Genomic DNA, 20358 nt, shown 5'->3' on the forward strand with positions numbered 1-20358 from the left:
TAAGTATAATTTCATTAAAATTTGAAGTTTTTTTTTTTTTTAAATCATGACATTCAGATTTTAAACAGAATCATTTGATACAAACGAATCGTTCGTAACAACGACATAAGTATGTATTTTGTGATTCAATGCATTTTTGTAACTTTTCTGCATCAGTCATTGTAATGCAATTACCTTTTTCTAAAAAACTGATAGGCTGGTTGGAGAGAGCATCAAACTCATCACTGCAGTTCCAGGTAACGGCAAAGACATTGTGTTCATCGGACATGGCTGCTGCAATCTTTAGTATATCGTGGCTGTTGAATATGACATCGTCAACGCAGCCTCGGAAATTGGGGATGTTGCCGAGAAACAGTTCGTTGAAGCCGCCAACCCCACCAACAAAAACTCCGTACTTGACATTCAACTCGAAAAAGCGTCCTGGGATGTCAAGGTCAGTATTGTGGAGTCCGTCGATGACAAGGATGAGTTCCGCATCCTTGCGGTGCAACTCCAACTCGTGCCAAACTAGATCGTTCAAGATAAGACCAGATTTGGAAGTAAGAACAGCTTCTCCAGCTCCGAGATTGATCCGCACCTTGCAAAGAAAAATAAACATAAATAATTTTTATAAAAGGAAATAAAAAATTAAAAAATGAGATTGTCAGAAAACTTTTTGTAAAAAAAAATTCTAAAATATAACCTAAAGAAATTGTAGTGTGTCTACCACTATAAAAATACAATTCCAATTCACTAGTATATAAGACATGTTAACTCGATTCTATGTTGGGGTACCTTTTCATAGATGAAGGTTGACATTGTCGATAACTCCACCCTCACATTGGTGACCTTCGGACCTTACCTACCTTCACGCCTACCTTAGTAGAAACGCCCACTACGATTTGAACACGCCTACTTCGATGGATGATCCACATTGAACGGTTGACTTGCTACTTGTGACTGTGAAATTATCCACCTCCTCGTGCTGTTGCTACTCAGTTTCGATCACACATAACGTAAAACGTATTCACTCGACTACTAATGGCAACACAGGAGCAACCGTGAACTTAATACAGCTCTCACGATCAACACTCAAAAAGTACGGTGATCTTAATACAGCTCTCCCGGTTTCTCACAAAACAACAATGACTCAACTAGTGGTATCTGTTCATCGAATTCTATCACAGCTATAATTCTGGTGGGGGAGTACTGTAGTGTGGCTACCACTACAAAAATACAACTCCAATTCACTAGTATATAAGACATGCTAACTCGATTCTATGTTGGGGTACCTTTTCATAGATGAAGTTTGACATTATCGATAACTCCACCCCCACAAATAATTGAAATGAATAGTTTTTATTATGAAGAGAAAGGTTCCAGTAATATGGATCCGATGAATGAAATTAAGTATAGAGTGGCAGCAACCTCTGCAGTAGAATAATTATAATCATGCCATACTTCCATATTAATAAGCATAATTTTTTAGTTATGTGTGCATACATAAACCTATTTTTAGTTTAAATCCCCAAAATTATGGACAATTTTCTTGAAATAACCAGAAACTTGTTTTCCATCTGATAAATCGATTTCAGTTATAAGAACCGTATAGAGTAATCTAATGATCGTTTACATTATGTTAATATGTAAAATGTCATCATAATGATGCACTTTTCAATCTTTCAGTTTTTTTTTCTCCATCTTGTACTTAAAATATATTTTGACTTCATTAATTTGTTTTAAATGTACATTTTATATTTAATTGTGAAGTAATTTTAAGAGTTACTAAAATAGAACTGCAGAAATACTTACAGAACGATTAAATGTTTAAATATTGATTTCTAACATCTAAATTGATAAGCATGTTAAAAAAAATATTGTATCCTTTTAAGAGTCATGGGAATAAAACTTTTCGAATCTATTTAAAATCAAATCTAAACGCAATTTACAACGGAAAACTAAATATTTTAATAATTAGAGCAATATAAGTCATTAATTTATTCAGATATTTTCTTTTCTGCGCCAAATTAATTTAAAAAGCTATCCAATTAAAACCGATGAATTTCTCTCAGATCGTAAAGCAAAACTGCTAAAACAATTGAGGAAAGTATTTTTAGAGCAATTATTTAATATTTTTTAAAAATTAAACGTATGTATCTTAACGCCTTGGGACAAATGAAGCGAAAATTGGAGTTCCATTTCATTGGCCATTTTCAGCAGCTGACAGGAAGATTAGGGTTAAAAAAAAACTTCCACCAAAAAAATCGGAACATTTCCTTAAAAATTACTCATGCTTAAATATATTAAAATCTAGAAGGCTGACGGTTGAAAAATGTAAAGCATTTCAAGTTTAAATCAACTACAGCTGAGCTGCATATCCAAACCTCTAGTAGGCAGCTAAGTTTAAATTAAATTTTCTACAGCGGAAACCGGAATCTAAGAAGATCATTAGGTAAATGATCCTAGGCGTGTATTTTCCTTTTCGTTAAGGTCATTTGCATATCAAAATTACATTCTAAATGTTTTAGATGTGTTGCTTGCCACAATGTTGAAACTGCAGTTTATTAAAGAAAACACAAGAGTTCGCATATTTTCTATGGATATAAATTTAAAATGATGCTACAACTTATTTATTTTTTGTTGAATTTTGAGTTTAAAATCTAATTTTTGTAGCATTGTAAAATAATAAGAGAGATGTATGTGTTGATGATTAATAAATTAATTCGACAAAGTCGTCTATGAAGCGTATTTTGATATTTAATGTTGTCTCGTTATTTTTTTTCGTAGAACACCATTAGAAAGTACAATTAGTTTATAGCTTTACTAGCAATACGTATATCTGAAACATACGCATAGATACTGGAAATTTAAATTCGTTCACTAGGAGTTAAATTTGAAGTCACGAGATTACAAAGTTACCGAAGTACAAAGTAACATCAGTGCAAGTCAGGTTGCTGGTGAATGGACATCAGAGATGTGCAATAAAAACCACAGTTGACAGTTTGTAAATATTGCTATTTTTCATTTTATTTTTTCTAATATTGCTTAGATCTCTGGCAACTTTCAGATTCTTTGCGTAATCTTAATATTACTCACAGAAAGGTGAAACATTATCAAAACTAGAAAACTTTAAAAAATGTTTTTTGAAAGAAAATTTTTTTTCTTAAAATTAATATTTGTTTTATTTTAAGAGTTGATTAGTTCTAACATTTTCCGTTGGCGTCACATCTGGTTAGTTTCAGAATTTCACCATACCTGAATTTTAATAGCATACCAGAATTTTAACAATATAACTCTTTTTTTTCTTCTTTTTTTTTAAGTGTATGCATGACTCGCAATCTAAAAGTATTAAATTATCAAGTTATAACACTTTACCTATCATACGTTTTCTGAAAAAAATGTTTAAAGATCAGAAAATTAAAAAGTGCTGTCCTCTTCACTCATCAGAATCGTTTTTTAAAATATATTTTCGGCAGGTTTCCAGCTATGAAGTGTCCAGGTGTGATCAAACATTGTAGCCTTAAAACCATTTCGTTACCATCACATGTTAGGGAGTCCCAAAGGCGTGGTATAAAGCATTTGAAAAGTGTAACACTTGAAAAACCTTAGTTATTCTTAGGTAAGAATAATATTAGTTTGATTTCTGGCAAATGGACAGAAATATGAAATGATAAAGGGTTAAGTGGGGGTAATAATGACATCAGGATAGTTGTGACCAGCGGAATTTTTTAAAAACTCAACCAGTATAAGAATTTCGAAAAATATCTAGTTTTAAGTGTATATTTTGTTTTAGGAACCTTTAAATAGTTGTTAGATAAAAATTTTGGGTCAATATTCAACTGATTCTAAAACACTATCTTATTCTGTGAAAAAAAATTCCGGCACATGTTGATTCAAAGTAAATTGTGCCATCGAAGAATATTTTTTGGTAAGTGTAAATCGATAAGTTAACCCAATTATGCCTTCTTCCACATTCGATTATTATTTTATGTTCGGATTAAAGTTCATTACCTGGAAGTATACGATCATAATTACTCTATTTTACATGTAAATTCAAAATTGCTGAGATTTTGTCTTCGTTTGTGTTAAAATGCCAAGAATGTACACAAAAAAGAAGCATCATCCTTCTTATTTTCTAAAGAACGATGTTACTCTGTTACGATAGTAAAAGAAAGGAAACTGAATCAGCTAAAAACTGAGTCCGCAGCAAATTAGAAGAAAAGTTATTTCAGAAAAAATACAAAGATGACCACCTTTAACAGGAACTTGAAAGAAGAATGCAAACTTGCAGAATTTTTATTTAATTTGTTTATTCTTGTGAATGGCAAGAACTTTTGCCTCTTGTTGTAATTTACGTTAAAGAAAACTCTGTTTTTGATATTTTTAAGGATGGCAAACCATCAAAGAAAGACTGGTTTATGGGTTTTATAAAAAAGACACCTTTGTTATCTTTGAAGAAAGCCCCCACAGTCGGTTATTGCGCCTATCTAACAAAATTTAAAAATTTTATTAGGGTTTTTACGAAAATTTAAAATCAGTTAAAAAGATAGAAAAAAACAGACATGGTCAAATAAAAGCTCCTCTTATGTGCATGGAATAGGTGAAAAGGGGAAAGTAATGATTAGAGTATTTGTATGGACTGACCGTGAGTCAGCAACAGTTCTAGAATATGTATCAGCTGATTGGCCAGATTCCCCCCCCCATGAAATCATAACTACCCAATTGCTTTTTGAGAAATTTAGTGGGTTTATTATGACCATCCCTTTAAGAGCTTAAATACATATGTTACTTAGAATGGCTGATAATCTTTTCCCGCATTCTTAAAGAATCAAAAAAAGTCACCCTGTATCATTAAAATATGAACTTATACTAGACAAATTATACTTCGAATTAAAAAAAAATTAAAAGTGGTCGTAATTATCCCCACTGACCCTAATTAAGAAAATGGTTGTAAGTTAAAAGTTTTGCAACTTTTTAAAGCTCCAGCGCGGTTTTAATATTATGCACTGAGAGGTGAAAAGTTTTGTGTTAGATATAGTATCAAAACCATGCTTTTATATTACTTGGTTTTATAAACATTTTTTAAAAAAAGTATGTTTATAAAATACGACAAAATTAAGGCGCTGTCCTTTCTTAACAGTTATCAAGTTCTAACATCTACCGTTAGGAAACACATATGGTTAGTTCTAGAGTTATCTAGTTAAAGCATTTCAAAACTTTAATAGTTCAATCATAAAAATCATAATATAAATAAAAAAAATATTGAGTTATCTAGTTTTAGTATTATTTCTATGATATGTTTCCTGAAAACATGTTTAAGGAAAGGGAAGTTAAAAGGAGCTGTCCTTTTCACCCACAACACGTTACGGTTAAATGGAATGAGTCGTTTATTTGAAAAAGTATGAAATTTTGAAGTCTCAATATTACTAAGACGTATTATCACGATGGAGTGGATCACCAGTGGCGGAGAACAGGAGAGAGAAAGTAAGAGAATAAATGCGAACCTGCCTACGCTGAAAGTTGAATCCCTGTTCAGACGGTCATGAGCAACAGCCTGAAGTAGAGCGCTACAAGTAGTGAAACTACCGTAGTCGCTACTTTTTTCCGTAGTTCGTAGTGTAGTGCACTACTTTTTAAAAGAAGTAGCGTAGTGAGTAGTGCGATACAAAGAAAAACAGTAGTTTGTAACGATTGCTGGCAACTACTTTTAATGTTAGCTAAATAATAAAACAAAGTTCAAAAATAAAAAAAAACTTTTCGAATCTGATTGGTGCAAATCCTTGGTGGGAGCGTCAACGAAAAAAAATGAGAATGCCTCTGTGGCCGAGCACTAATAAGATCTACGTCTGATGCTTAGACAAATCTGTGCGAAATCGGTCGAGTTGTTCCTGAGAAATAAAATTTTTGAAAAAATTACTTTTTTTCTTTCGATTTCACAGGAACTATAAAGTACATTTTTGTGTCTGATTTCGTAACTTAAAATATTGTCTGCATTAATCAATTAGCATATTTACGGTCATCCCCTCAAAACATTAAGATCTAGAACGTAAGGATCCGATCATTAGATCAAAAGTCATTCAGTTTAGTCCGTTTTTTGTTTTTCGCACTGTAATTTATTTCTTGGAGGATATAAAAAAGCATTCGTCACTTAAATCACAACTATTTGAAAATTTCCTAGCAATTCTTAAATCACTGTCGAGGAAAGCTTAGAGTTTGAAAATTAAGAGAATAAATTCGTAAAAAGTGCTTTAGACTAAAATCTATTTCATGTAAAAATGAATTAAGACTTCTTAATATCTCCTCATATTTAACCAAGCCAATTTTTAATTCAAAATCATTTTGAATATTGGTGAAAATTAAGTCCCCCTGTTAAGTTAGTCTTCTAAAAGTAGCAAAGTAGTGACTATATTTCGAAAGTAGTTCGTAGTCGTTGCATTAAAAACATAATTGTAGTTAACTACAATTGTAATAAAGTAGTTTTAGTTAACTACAAAGATGTAGTTTTTCTGATTACTGTCCGCTCTGCTAAAGCATAAACCCAGCTCAAGGAGCTAAGCAGCTTCCTAAGGCATTTCTCATGGATTTGAATGTTTTTTGTAACAGCATTTGCATCTAATTGCTTTATTTTTTTATATTTAAAATTTAATTTTGAATAAACCTTAAACGTGATAGTTCCATTTAAACTAAGAGGTCAAAACAAGAGCATAACTCATAATTATCACATTTCAAACTTGATGACAAGCATCCATAATTAAAATGATTTCTCGAGGATTTGCAAATGTATCATTTAAATAAATTACCCTCAATATAAAAGATGATCTTTAAAAGCACATATTCTTTACTCCAAAACAAATAAAGAAAAGCATTCCTTCGCTAAATTCATCCTCCTAGTGAGAAAACGGGAATAATTTCATTTATTTTTCTATGTTCCACGATCAAGGTTAGGTACCTTAACACCCATAAAGTGTAACAGAAAATACTTCCATAATGGTTAACCAAAACAAAAACAAAACAACTTCAATTCAACATTAGATATGCATGTAATTAAGCTACTGGAGAAAAGACATTACAAGTAAAATTTTAAATTAATGGCATTCCACATCCCTAAGGAAAACCAAAGCGTGTAATTAAATACGTGAAAATTATTCGTTGGCGTTTAAACCGAGAAGTCGCCATGTTTCAAAAGCTTATTAATTTCATTCACACTTGGCTATGACACTTGGCTTCTATCTTGGCATTAAATTCTCGGTGAGTGCTATTTCAGAAAAAAATGTTCACATTAACTTGTTGACAGGAAAGTGAAAAGTTATTTAAAATAAAAGCACTGTCTCCACCCTATTTGACCATTAAGGAAAATGGTGGTCGCTTTGTCATCTTTTCTTTTGGCTGCATTTTGTTGCTCCGCCTTTTTAATTAGTCGCAGATTTGCATTAAATGGAGCATCAAGAATAAATGTCTTTTCGCCAGGAGAAGATGGTAGTTAAAGAGTAAATTTTCACGATTTGGCGTTTAACGCTGTAATTATTTTGAATTTTCTGCAAAATGTAAAAGGCAATATTGAATATTTTGTTACATCACTCTCAAAAGTGGGCAAAACAAATAGCTTAATTATAAGGTATCATTTTACGAAAGGAAAAAATTAAAAATTATTTTAATTGATAAAACGCAAAATCAAATAAATAGCTTCCGTTTTTCATATAGATTTTAAAATAACGAGCTTCAGATAAGATGCAATTAATCAATTTGAAGGTATAGTATATATACACCGAAGAGCCATTACATTATGACCACCCTCCATCTATAACAATGGGCTCTCCCAGGTTTTCATGGTTTCTCGTCTAGGAACAATGTTTTCATGGGGCACATTAAGATCCATAATCCTCATAGAACAATCCCTGACGTCTGTAAGCTACTTGAACATAGTTGCAGACCAGGTTCACCCATTCATGGCAACAGTTTTTCCTGCGGGGGATGGTGTTTACCAACAGGATAATGCACCATGTCATAAGGGTCGAATCGTCATGGAACATTCTAGTGACTTTCAAGTCATGTCTCGGCCCCCAAATTCACCTGACCTAAATCCAATAGAGCATTTGTGGTCCCACTTCGAAAACCAAATTCGTGCTGCCACGCTACCCCCTCACAATGTGAGAGAATTGCAGGACCAGTTGGTGAGCGCTTGGTATTAGATACCTCAGACTACCTATCAGCACCTTGTGGAATCAATGCCACGGCAGGTGCTAGCAGTTTTGAGGGCTAAAGGTGATCCTACATGTTATTCGCAGGGTGGTCATAATGTAATGGTTCTTTGGTTTATATATATTAGGGTTGTCAGCAGCCATATGCTATTTTCCAAAGTTAAAAAATTTGCTGTTCTCTCGCCCTTTAATCCTGTTCCAGCTCTAACAGGAAAATAAGTTGTACCCAAATTTCACTTCATTCATTTACAAAGTGGCCCTTAATCGCCCTGAAGTTGGAACACTTAATGTAAAATTTAAAATTATTATATATTTTTCAATAACACAAGAATTTTCTCAAAAGAACAGGAATGAATTATTGGTCAAATTTTCTCTGTGAGACATCGTAGATTGCCGGCAATACTACGTGGTTTCAAATAACACTATATACTATAGAAAAATATGAATTGGTTACAAATATAACACATTTGATGTTATTTATGTTCTAAATTAGAACACTTTTATGGAATGTATACCTTTAACCTTAGTGTTGTTAATCTCAAGAAAAATATTTAGCACGAAATCTTTTTATTAAAACACTTTTTAAAGGTTTAAAGAAAAATTCAAGGATGTCATCATGTTTATTAAAAGAATATAATTCAATACTGATAAATTAAAGAATAAAACAAAGTTTTTAGTACATATTTATTTTTTTGTCATACATTAAACTAAAACAGAGCATCACCAAATGGTGTCCTTTCTTTGGCGAGTTGTTTACATTACTTCAGAGAGAGAAAAATCACTAACCCATGAATTCCATATGTTGTCCATTAGAACCATTTTATCATTAAATTAAACAAGCTACAGTGTAAGATTTAAGACATAGAAGTTATATAAACCTCAAAATCTATAAATAAAATGGATTCTCTAAGCTGTTTCGACTTCGAAAACCTACGTATACTACTACTCTTTTCCAATTAATGAAATTCTTGATGATCTACTTAAAAAGCACGAAAACTACTTAGAAAATCTTTATATATATTTCTTTTACACGGCGACAAAAAAAAGCCTCATTACAACTCCCCGAATGGCAAAGCTAGAAAATCGACCAATGATTGCCTCTAAAAATGTCACATGCCAAATCTAGCTGAGATGGCTCAGCATATAGCGCTTTTAAAAACGGAAACTGAAATAACCAGAGAGAGCATTCTCACCAAATGTGATCTCTTCCGAAATTCAACCTATCAGCTGCGGCAATCTCATACTATTAAGCTAGGCAGAAGTGAGTAGTCTTTGTCGATAGATCTCTATTTTAGTATTTTGTCGAAAGCGCTTTTTTTCACGAATTTATATATTACGAATTTATTTGACAATTTTTGATTTATATCACGAATTTATTTGTTTTATTATTGTTATTAGTTATTCATTGAAAAATGAGTCTCAGTCGTGCTGTTACGCTTTAAGATTTTATACCATAGCAAATTTCTAATAGGTTTAACGAATTACAGGTCATTTATTTGAATTCAAATTTATTTTAATGACTTAGCATTAACTAAAAAGATGTAATTTTTTTAATAAAAAAAGTTGTTATATGGATTTGAATGATTGTTGTGAATTCTTAGAGTTTCGTGCACTTGCAATGTACCTAAGTTAGTAGCGAGAGAAGCGATCTTGGTTTGCGAAGCAAACCATATAAGATTGCGTAGCAATTTTTGGGGGTTGGAGAGCGTTAGCGAGCAGGGGGCGCAGCCCACTAGTTGTTTTAATTTTTTGAAAAATTTGAGATATTTAAATCGAACTTTTCTAATTTGTTGCCAAATACGATTCACTAAAAAATTAAGAAAAAGTAATTTTCTGCGCATGCGCAGTATGAAGGAATTAATTTAATTACTCATTTCTTAAACAATTTCAAACAATTTTTTCTCAAATTTTAAATCAGCAATTTTGTAATTAATTTTAAATTACTCCAAAAATTTCGTTTAATTTTATGCAATATTTTTTAAAGTTATAGCAAAAAAAAACAAAAAAAAACACACACACACAACAAAAAAAAAAATTAATTTTTTTATAAAAATGATCATATTTTCATAAATATTTAAGCTAGGTTTATGAATTTTTGGGTAATTATTGCATATAATAACCAAAATAACTGATACAAGTTACAAATTTATTGGTGAATATTTTGGCATAGATTGTGCAAAAACATTATTTTCTGTTTGAAATTTATTGTTTGTCCCTCACGCCTCTAAAAACTTTAAACATTATTGGTAAGTATGACAAATTGCATCTAAACTCCTCTAAATTTCTAAAATGATTTTGAGAAAGATAAAAAAGTGTAAGTTTCGAAGTGTTCTCCATTATATATATATATATATATATAAAGTATTAAGGATCGCAAGTAAATAATTTAATTGAGGGGAAATAACGAACTAGTTTTTGTGATCAAATTCGAGCAGAGGAAGAATTAAAATAATAATTTTACAAATAAAGACATTTTAACTTAAGTACAATGCAATAATTTTTAATACAATAATCTAAACGAAAATTTATTTGAGTTTTCAAAGTTTCAGTAGGAAAGTCTAACTGAATGACAGACTTTTAAAACATTTCTGATTTAAATGCTAAATAAATCGAGTGAGAGTTAAAAGGGTTTAAATATTTATAATGGATTGGAGTAAAAATTCGCGTCTAATTCGATTGATGTTCCGAGCTAACTAAGTTATTTATGATAAAATCTACTTAATTTAGAACTAATTTAGATTAATTCTACTAAATTTAATTAATACTTTCGGAAGCATTTAGTTTCATAAAGCTTTTGCACAGCAGAACTTGCATTCCAGACTTGTTGAGGCTAGATTTTAAATATTTTGTTTTCGAAAGATTAAAATTAGAACAGTAAGTTGTTTTTTTGTATGATGCTCAAAGGGTATGTCTCGTTTTCGATTCATTCCCTAATTTTGGTGACTTGCTTGGCAATCGATTTTTATTTCATTGTGAAACAGTAATTTCAGCGGAAAACAAAATTCATACCATTTTATAAATTGTATATTATTGTTACTCATAATCTATTCACCTCTTTATTTTTACTAATTTTGAATTCACTTAAAAAACAACTATTGACAAAGAAACAAACTTGCTTTCCGGACTACTTTTTGTGTAAAATTGTTATATTTCGAAGTTAAAACCACTAGTCTCCTGAAGTTAAGTTACAACAGGTTTTTAGAGTCCAATTAGAAAACGTATGACCGTAGAAACGAGAAATCCGGGGGAAATGTGCACTAAACAATACTTTCTTGACTGCCACATTGAAACTAGCTTAAAAGAAAACCTCGACCGAAATGTTTATTCACAAAGAAAACAGTAGATGACTGTTTTATGTTTAAAATTTTCAATGAAATAATACAAAAAATGACTTTCAATCAAGAATGTGTTCCTCTAACAGCTATGCATTTATGTTGGAAGGAGGAACGAAGATTAAGGCATAGAGTAACCCCTGTTTCAGCAACTTACTCAAAAAAGCATATAGTTTTCCAAGGTAATCTCAAATATTGTCCATCAGATTTAGGCCTAAGGAACTGGATGGCCAAGTCCAGTGGTCGAAAAAACTACATTATCTTTGTACTTAACTACAACTACTTTATTACAATGAAAGTTAACTACATATACAATTACTTTTACTTTTAATGTAGCGACTACAAATTACTTTCGAAATGTAGTCACTACTTCGCTACTTTAAGAAGACAAACTTAACTAGAGAACTTAATTTTCACTAATATTCAAAATAATTTTGAATAAAAAATTGGCTTGGTTAAATATGAGGAGATATTCAGAAGTTCATGTCTACATAAAATAGGTTTTTAGTATAAGAAGTTCATGTTACAATATTTGTTTAAACTAATGTTGCTCGGAGGCCAGCAACATTACCCACGTCAAACACTGCCACAGATACCCGTTCATAGGCAGGGGTCTGTTTAGAAGAAATTTGGGTCCGTTAACGGACCCTTCACAAAATATCTTTTCATAAAAACAGACCCTTCACAAAATATTTTAACTTAAAAACCCCAACCCCTTCACAAAATGATTTTTTCTTTTTATCGGACCCTTCACAAATTTGTTTACCTTCATTATTATTTTGTTAATCGAATAAACCCTTCCCAAGGCAGAAAACAAGAAAGATGGATGTAAACGAATTAAGTTTTGTCTTTGTCAGATGCTTCTTCCATTGTTCGTCCGAAATGAATATTCTGCGTTCAGCAGTATAGGCTAAATACCAAATATTTGTATGTTGCATCTCTAATTTAGAAGCAGCAATTGTTGTTTATTTTTTAAAATTTAATTTTTTTAATTATAATTTTACAGTGTTGAGCATTATCATGTATGTCTTTACAATTTAAAAACTCCCTGAAAAAGTTTTTTTTTTGTAATAACGGACCCTATTTGCACAAATTCATGAAAGCGGACCCTGATTGAAAAAATGTGAGTAATTTTTTCACAATTTCACGAAAAACGGACCTTTCACAAAATGTCTGGACAGACCCCTGATAGAATGGGCCACATTCACACAGAGGTCAACACATTTCAACAGAGGACAACACAGAGAGAGAAACATCCATGCCCAGAGCGGGATTCGTACCTGCAGCCACTGGCTTCGCAGTCAGGCACGCTTACCTGCTCGAACCCAGGGCTAAAGAGAATAAATAGAAGGGCTAGTTCACTCCGTTCTTAGAGCTGAAGCTACGATTTCCCTCCTCATGACGTCACTGTGTCCACTGATCTCGGAGATCGCAAGCAAAGATATGATAACTTTGCATCTTTCTCTTTGTAAAAATAAGTTATACTTTTTCTGGTTATTAGCCTTCAAACTTTACGTAATTAACACATTATTTCCGTTCATAAACATAGTTCAAAAAAAACTTTCTTGGTTATTATATTAAAAAAATACCATTTTAAACTTATAAAAATGTTTTGCTAGTTGGTGAAAATGACACGATAAATACTTTATTTTAAAAAGTTCAGTTTTAACTTTAACTATTAAGAAAAATGAAGGCATATATCGACACTTTTTTTATCTACATATTCTTTTATAAAGATAAGTTAAGTTAAATTTAGAATCCCTGATTTTAAAATATGTCGTTAATAGCAATTTGTTCATACTTAATCATTAGGAAACATCAACCTTAAACGCTAATTACTGAAACAAAATAATAATTTAGGTTCATAATGACATTAGAAATTTTACAATTGTTTATAGACATTTAAATTTACGATGATATAATTTATAGATATTTAAATTGAAGAGAATATAATTTTTAAAAAAAATCATAAATATTTAGAATAACTACATTAAAAAATATGTTATGAAATTAGGAGAATTCCAACCATATACTATATATTTTATTTATACTTTTTATTTACATTTTATTTTTCTTTGACTTTATCCATTTTTTAATTTTTTTTCACCTGTCTTTCTTTTTGAAGTAACGAGGCGGTTACTATTTAGATAATGAATTTTTATAACAGTTCTTAACGGCAGGATAAACGTACTGCTGTTTTGTATTAACTGTGTCATTTCGGAATCCATTCTTTACATAGTTGTTCATTTACTTTATATAACATGCGGAAAATTATATTTTTTTCCTTTTGTTTTTCTATCAAAATTCTTTGAAGTTGCAATCGCGCAAACTGGCATTTCGATAATAGTTTTAAGTTCTTGTAAATTCACTGCAAAACTGAGGAAAGTCTTTATAGAAAATAACAAATGTCTTAGAATATCTCGCAAAAAGAAATGCTCCAATATTAGTTAGAGCTAGTAAGGCCGAACGTTCCGTTCTTGAGGTAAAAGTGCGAGCTTTGCGCCAAAGTCACGTCACTAGAGAAAATCGGAGGATTGGCGCGGCGAGAGCTACTTCAAAGGAGTGAACCAGCCCTTCTATTCTCTTTAGCCCTGGCTCGAACCACCTGACCTGCCTCACATCAGGCCACCTGATCTGCACGAAAAAAATATAATTTAATATATTTTTACTGTCGATATCAATTACTAGTTCACCTTCAAATTAAAACATAATTCGGAATGTAATCAAATCTCGAATAAAGTTTTGGAATTAACTCGTTTTCACAAACTTTTATTTTATTTTATTTATTTGTTTATTTTTAATTGGAACTAATGCTCACAACACTTATGTTCGAGAGGACGAAATGATAAAATGATCAAAAGATATTGAAGATTTCGGCTGATATAATATTAAATACAACTATGTACAAATGTTTGAAACTCAGCGCAAAGCTTTTTTCTTCCTATATTTACAGATAAAATCATTCAGAAGTCAATATTTAAACTAAATATGCTCACTTGAATCGATGATTTTTTTTGTCATTTTGCAATTTTTTTAAAAAAAAAATAACAATAATTAATCGATAGAAAAAAAAAGTTGCGTTAATGACAAGAGTAAATATTTATTGGTGAGATTTAGACATCGTAAAAACAATAGAATGTAGCAACAAAAAAAATATTTCTGCAGCATAAATAGAGAAGAACAAAAATGCAAAATTACTTTTCATACTCACAAATAAAAAGAACATTTTTCTCATCGCAAAAACAAACGAGAACAAAAGAACAGCAGCCGATGCGACAACAAATCTGTCGCTCTTGAACTTCAATCTCACTTAGACAAAAGCAAAAGCACAATTGCTCTCGAGAGCCCTGGTAAAGGGGGGGGGGGGCACTAAGCTACTGCACACTATTCATAATAAACGCGCGCAACAGCAGAAAGATGAAACTAAATAACGATGGACTTTTTTTAATACTCTGGTACAGGGATCAAGAAATGGATGGGGAAAATGGATAAGATAAAATAGAATGGTAACGGTTAAAGTGAGAAGCATAGCAAGTTTTAATTTAAAATTTGGTTCGCCGAAGATGATGTGTATATTTATATGATGTAAAAAAATGGGAAACATTCACCTTTGTTTTGTCTTTCTCAAAGGCAATGAATTTTTTTTTAAATTTACGAAAGCTTCTTAAAATTTGAGTTTTCTTCAAGTTTAAGTTTTCTTTCTTGAGTTACCTTCAAAATATTATTAAAAATTCATTTAATGGGAAGGGCCGGGACAGCCTGGTCGGTAGGGTGCTGGGCCCATGTCCGAGAGTTCGTGGGTTTGAACCCCACCGGCCGAAGACTCCCTGTGTAGTAAAGTGACTGGAGCACGTTAAATCTGTCGAGTCGCAAAAGTCCTCCATGTTCCCATAACAAATCAATACCTCTGATTGGAGATCGATCGTTCTCTGATTCAGGTCAAAATTACGATCTGTGGATGAATGAATGACGTATGGTGTGGCGAAGTCGAATTATTGGCCATAGATGGCGCCACTGGAAAACAAGAACAATCGCACCCCCTCTGCCTAAACAGGCATACGTCAACAACATTTAATGGGAAAATATTTTACATAGTTAAGTTCTCCTAAATTGAAGGTTCTGAGAAATTCTTTATTTTTAAGTAAATGTTTAATCAGGTAGAATTTAATTCAAAACTTAACTATTTGCTGGATAAATAGTCAATATTTAGAAGATAATATGTAGTCAATATTTAAAATAAATTGACGGCTTTTATCTCGTAAACGTTTTACACATTTGTTTCTTAAAAATTATTATAATTATTTGATAGAAAACATTTGAGTGAATTACAAGAACAAGTATTTGTTGGTGGGATTTAAACAGTACATTAAGCAATAGAATAATGGGGAGGGGGGGGAAGTTCTCGGAATAAAAAGAGAAAAATAAAAACTACTCTTCTAACTCAAAAATAAAAAGTCTAACTCAAATATATATTTTTTTCTCTCTTATCTCAAAAGCAAACGACAACAAAAGAAAAACAACAGTTGGAACAATAATTCTGTTTAAAATCGAATCTCTAGACAAAAGCATCATTGCATGAAGTATCATAAAGGGGTGTTTGACTTCACACTATAAATCTGTGCAATAACAGAAAGATAAAACTAAAGTTAATAAAGATGGCCCATTTTAATACTTTGGGACACGAATCAAGAATAGGATGGAAAAAAAATGGCTAAGCTAGTAGGGGAAATGAATATGTATAAAAATGTCGAGTAGATGAAGAAATAAAGGAAGTTTTAATTGTAAGTTTGACTTGCAGAAGATGATGTGCAAACCAAATATGATGTAAAAAAAGAGGAATATTCACTTGTGTTTTGCCATTTTCCAAGACATTCTCCATTCTTTTTTTTTTAATTTGCAAAAAATTCTTGAAATTTTAATTTTTTTTTCCGCACGGAAATCGTACAGCATATTAGTAAAAATGTACAGTGCTCCAAAGAAAAAAAAAAACGGACCACCCTGAAAAACTTTTGATCTAATGATCGGGGGTCTTCACGTTCTGGGACTCAATCTTAATGGTTTGAGGGGTTGATCTCAAATATGCTAATTAACATATATAGACGATACTTTAAGTTATGAAATCAGACACAAAAACGTACTTTCTCTGAACAAGCATTAATTTTTTTAGACGGATTCGGATTTCTGACTCCCAAAATATGGGGGGTAGCCGCAACCTGGGAAGTATGGTGTCGATAGTTTGGTCAGGAGAGCTGTCCAAAGTTTGAACCTCTTAATGTTAATTTTACTTTTGCGTATTCAGTCATATCGCAAAAACTTTTAAGTGAAATGAAAACTTTTTGCACACAACTATAAAATTCGTTTATCCAAAGATAATCCCATGCAAAATCTAACTTTCAATACATTTTTAGTATTTTTTATTATTTTATTTAATAATGGTCGAAAAATGTAAGGTATATAATTTTTTGCATCATTTTAAAGTATGTAATTTTACGTGGCAAAATACAAAATTTGAGCGAAATCGGTTGAATACTTCCTGAGAAATCGAATTTTAGAGAATTCGTATATTTAATGTTTTTTAGTCAGGTAGTACTTTACTCCAAATATAATTATTTGCTGTTTAAATTCTCTTGAAGTTAACATTTAAGATAAATATGCTCACTTGAATCGGTAGATTTCATTTCTAACACGTTTTGAACATTTTTTTAAACAAAAATAATTGCAGTTAATTGATAGAACAAGCATAGATTAATTGATAGAAAAACAGTGGATTTAGGGCCAAGTGACAATATTTGTTAGTAGTATTTAGGCAGCGTATTAAGCAATCGAATTGTGGAAAGAAAAAAAAATCGCAGGATAAAAAGAGTAGAATAAAAATGCAAACCACAAAGGCTGAACAAAGGTTTTACGGTATCCAGGAAAAAAGTTATCGCGGGCCCTTTCCTGAAAACTGTAGTGTTGCTACAACTCTCTTTCCCTTTTATGAGTATCAATCAGCCTATTTCTGTCCAAACTGTCTGACTGTTTGAGATAGCCTCTCTGTGAATAAAATAAGCAGTTTTGGTCTGCCAATTTTTGGGGCAAGGAGAGAAAACCTGAAAAGAGGGGCAGGACAGAGCTGCTTATTTTATTCACAGAGAGGCTATCTCAAACAGTCAGGCAGTTTGTGCAGAAATAGGCTGCCTGACACTCATAAAAAGGAAAGAGAGTTGTAGCAACACTACAAAGCACAAAAAGCCTTATTTTCATATTTCGTACAATTTTCGAATATCCTTTATCCCTGTAGTTTTTATATGGATATAAATAAATTATTTGCTATTTTTATAAAAAAAATTTGTTAATAAGCACTGAATTTTTTTTTAAAAGGAATTTTGGTTGGGTCCTCAGTAGAAAATTAATCAGTAGACAATCCAGCGATGTTCAACGACCAGCTCTCCTGTTTGGCGTTTTCTTAAGAGGAAAAAAAAACTTGATTATTTGACTAGGTTTTAGTTCANTGGTGAATTTCGGTGGCGGTGGTCAGATTCAATCTACATTTTATCTATACGCATAAAATAATAACATGATTAAATAATACTAGCTGATGGTTAAGATTGATATAAGTCTCTGCTATAACAGTGACCCGGCCGTCCTGATATTAGTAACTCTCTTTCCTTTTTATGAGTATCAGTCAGCCTATTTTTGCCCAAACTGTCTGACTGTTTGAAATAGCCTCTCTGTGAATAAAATAAGCAGTTTTGGTCTGCCAATTTTTCGGGTAAGGAGAGAAAACATGAAAAGAGGGGCAGGACAGAGCTGCTTATTTTATTCACAGAGAGGTTATCTCAAACAGTAAGGCAATTTGTGCAGAAATAGACTGCCTGATACTCATAAGAAGGAAAGAGAGTTGTAGCAACACTACAAAGCACAAAAAGCTTTATTTTCATATTTCGTACAATTTTCGAATATCCTTTATCCCTGTAGTTTTTATATGGATAGAAATAAATTATTTGCTATTTTTATATAAAAAAAATTATTAATAAGCACTGATTTTTTTTAAAAAGGAATTTTGGTCGGGTCCTCAGTAGAAAATTAATCAGTAGACAATCTCAGTAGACAATCCAGCGGTGTTCAACGACCAGCTCTCCTGTTTGGCGTTTTCTTAAGAGGAAAAAAAAAACTTGATTATTTGACTTATGTTTTAGTTCAGGTAACAAAGTTAAAAAAAATATAATAAAAGCCTTGCTTAATAATTGCGATCAGCTACTACCAAGAGAAAAATTTCTTAAACAGAAATAGAGTCGTTAAAGACAGTTGGATTGTCAATTAACCACCAGGACAATTCTCTCTCTCTTGCCTCATCCTTCTTGAGTACCGCCTTGTAAACAACTCTTCATAATTCAAAATAAAATGAACATTTTCCCGCCCATGACAAAAAGCAAAAGAACAACAACAGTTGCGTCAACAAATCCTGTCGCTCTTTAACTCCTATCTCTCTAAACAATTGCTCTTGCGAGCGTGAAGCAGAGCCTGACATCAGACTATTCATAATAAATGTGCGCAACAGCAGAAAGATAAAACAAAACTAAACAACGATGGACTTTTGTAATACTTTGGAACACGGATCGAGAACTGTATGGAGAAAAAAAAATGGCTAAGGTAGTAGCGGAAATGAAGATGCATAAAAATGTCGAGTTGGGGAAGAAATATAGCGAGTTTTAATTGGAAGTTTGGCTCGCAGACGAGGCTTCTGCATCTTTAATATAATATGAAGAAGAAAAAAAATAAGGAACACTCACCTGTATTTTTCCATTTTCCAAGACTATTAAACAATAATCACTAGAACCAGCTGCCAAGAAAAGAAATGCGCTTGCTCTGTAAGTGCGAAATTTAAAATAAATGTTAGTTGTGCTTTGGGCGTCTTGCAAGGGAACTTTCAAGTAGCTTGCTCCGTAAAATGAAGCTAAAATAAAGAAAAAAGAATCATAAATATATTATATTATTTTAATTAATTAATTAACTTTTTTATAATTTAAAGTAAAATGTGATAAAAAGATGATAAAAATTAAACTTTATTTACATATTTTTAAATTTTATTGTCTGGACCAAAAAAAGGTTTAAATTCTTGCTCATTAAAATAACATAGCTGCAGCAAAACTATGAAGAAAAAAAAGAAAGGAAAATTGTTCAAAAAACTATAATAGTAATTCAATTTCATAAATGCATCAAAAAATGCATGAATTGTTTTAAAGTCATAAATGAGAAAATTTCTAGCCGGGATAGCCTGGTTGGTAGGGGCACTGGGCCCATGTCCAAGTGGTCGTGGGTTCGATCCCTGACGGCCGAAGACTCCCCGTGTAGTAAATGGTGACTAATGCACGTTAAATATGTCGAGTCTCAAAGTCCTCCATGTTCCCATAACAAATCAAAACCTCTGGCGGTACTGAATTGGAGATTGATCGTTCTCTGATTCAGGTCAAAATTACGATCTGTGGATGAATGAATGGATGTATGAATGGGTCCATCCTATAAACGGGTGTGGCGTATGAGTGTGACAGAAGTCGAATTCTTGGCTATAGATGGCGTCATTGGAAAACAAAAGCAATCGCACCCCTTCTGATCGTTCCCATACGTCAACAAACAAACAACAAGAAAATTCCTCAATGAGAAAATACACAAATATATCGTAAGATATAATAACGAAATTCCTTCATTTCACTAAGTTAATAGAATTCATAATAAATGCATCAATATAATAAATGGATTCGTTATTGATGAATGTATCAATCAAGAAAGAAGTGGAAATCGTCAAGTCTGTAATATCACTCAACAGTTGTTGAAAGCAATCTGTTACAAATTCATCTACACTACAA

At 31.9% G+C, this 20358-nt stretch overlaps 1 protein-coding gene across 1 annotated transcript in view; it reads right to left on the reverse strand.

The window, feature by feature from the left end:
* Positions 1–20358, reverse strand: part of LOC107436488 (chondroitin sulfate proteoglycan 4) — a 192080-nt gene that overhangs the window by 13962 nt on the left and 157760 nt on the right. Inside the window, exons 2-3 of the mRNA XM_021146516.3 lie at positions 19285–19448; positions 175–577 (exon numbers count right to left, since the gene is read on the reverse strand). Of these exons, the coding sequence (XP_021002175.2) occupies positions 175–577; positions 19285–19448 (567 nt within the window). The remainder of the gene's footprint in view (positions 1–174; positions 578–19284; positions 19449–20358) is intronic.

This window comes from Parasteatoda tepidariorum, chromosome 7, assembly GCF_043381705.1.
Source record: "Parasteatoda tepidariorum isolate YZ-2023 chromosome 7, CAS_Ptep_4.0, whole genome shotgun sequence".
Taxonomy (NCBI): domain Eukaryota; kingdom Metazoa; phylum Arthropoda; class Arachnida; order Araneae; family Theridiidae; genus Parasteatoda; species Parasteatoda tepidariorum.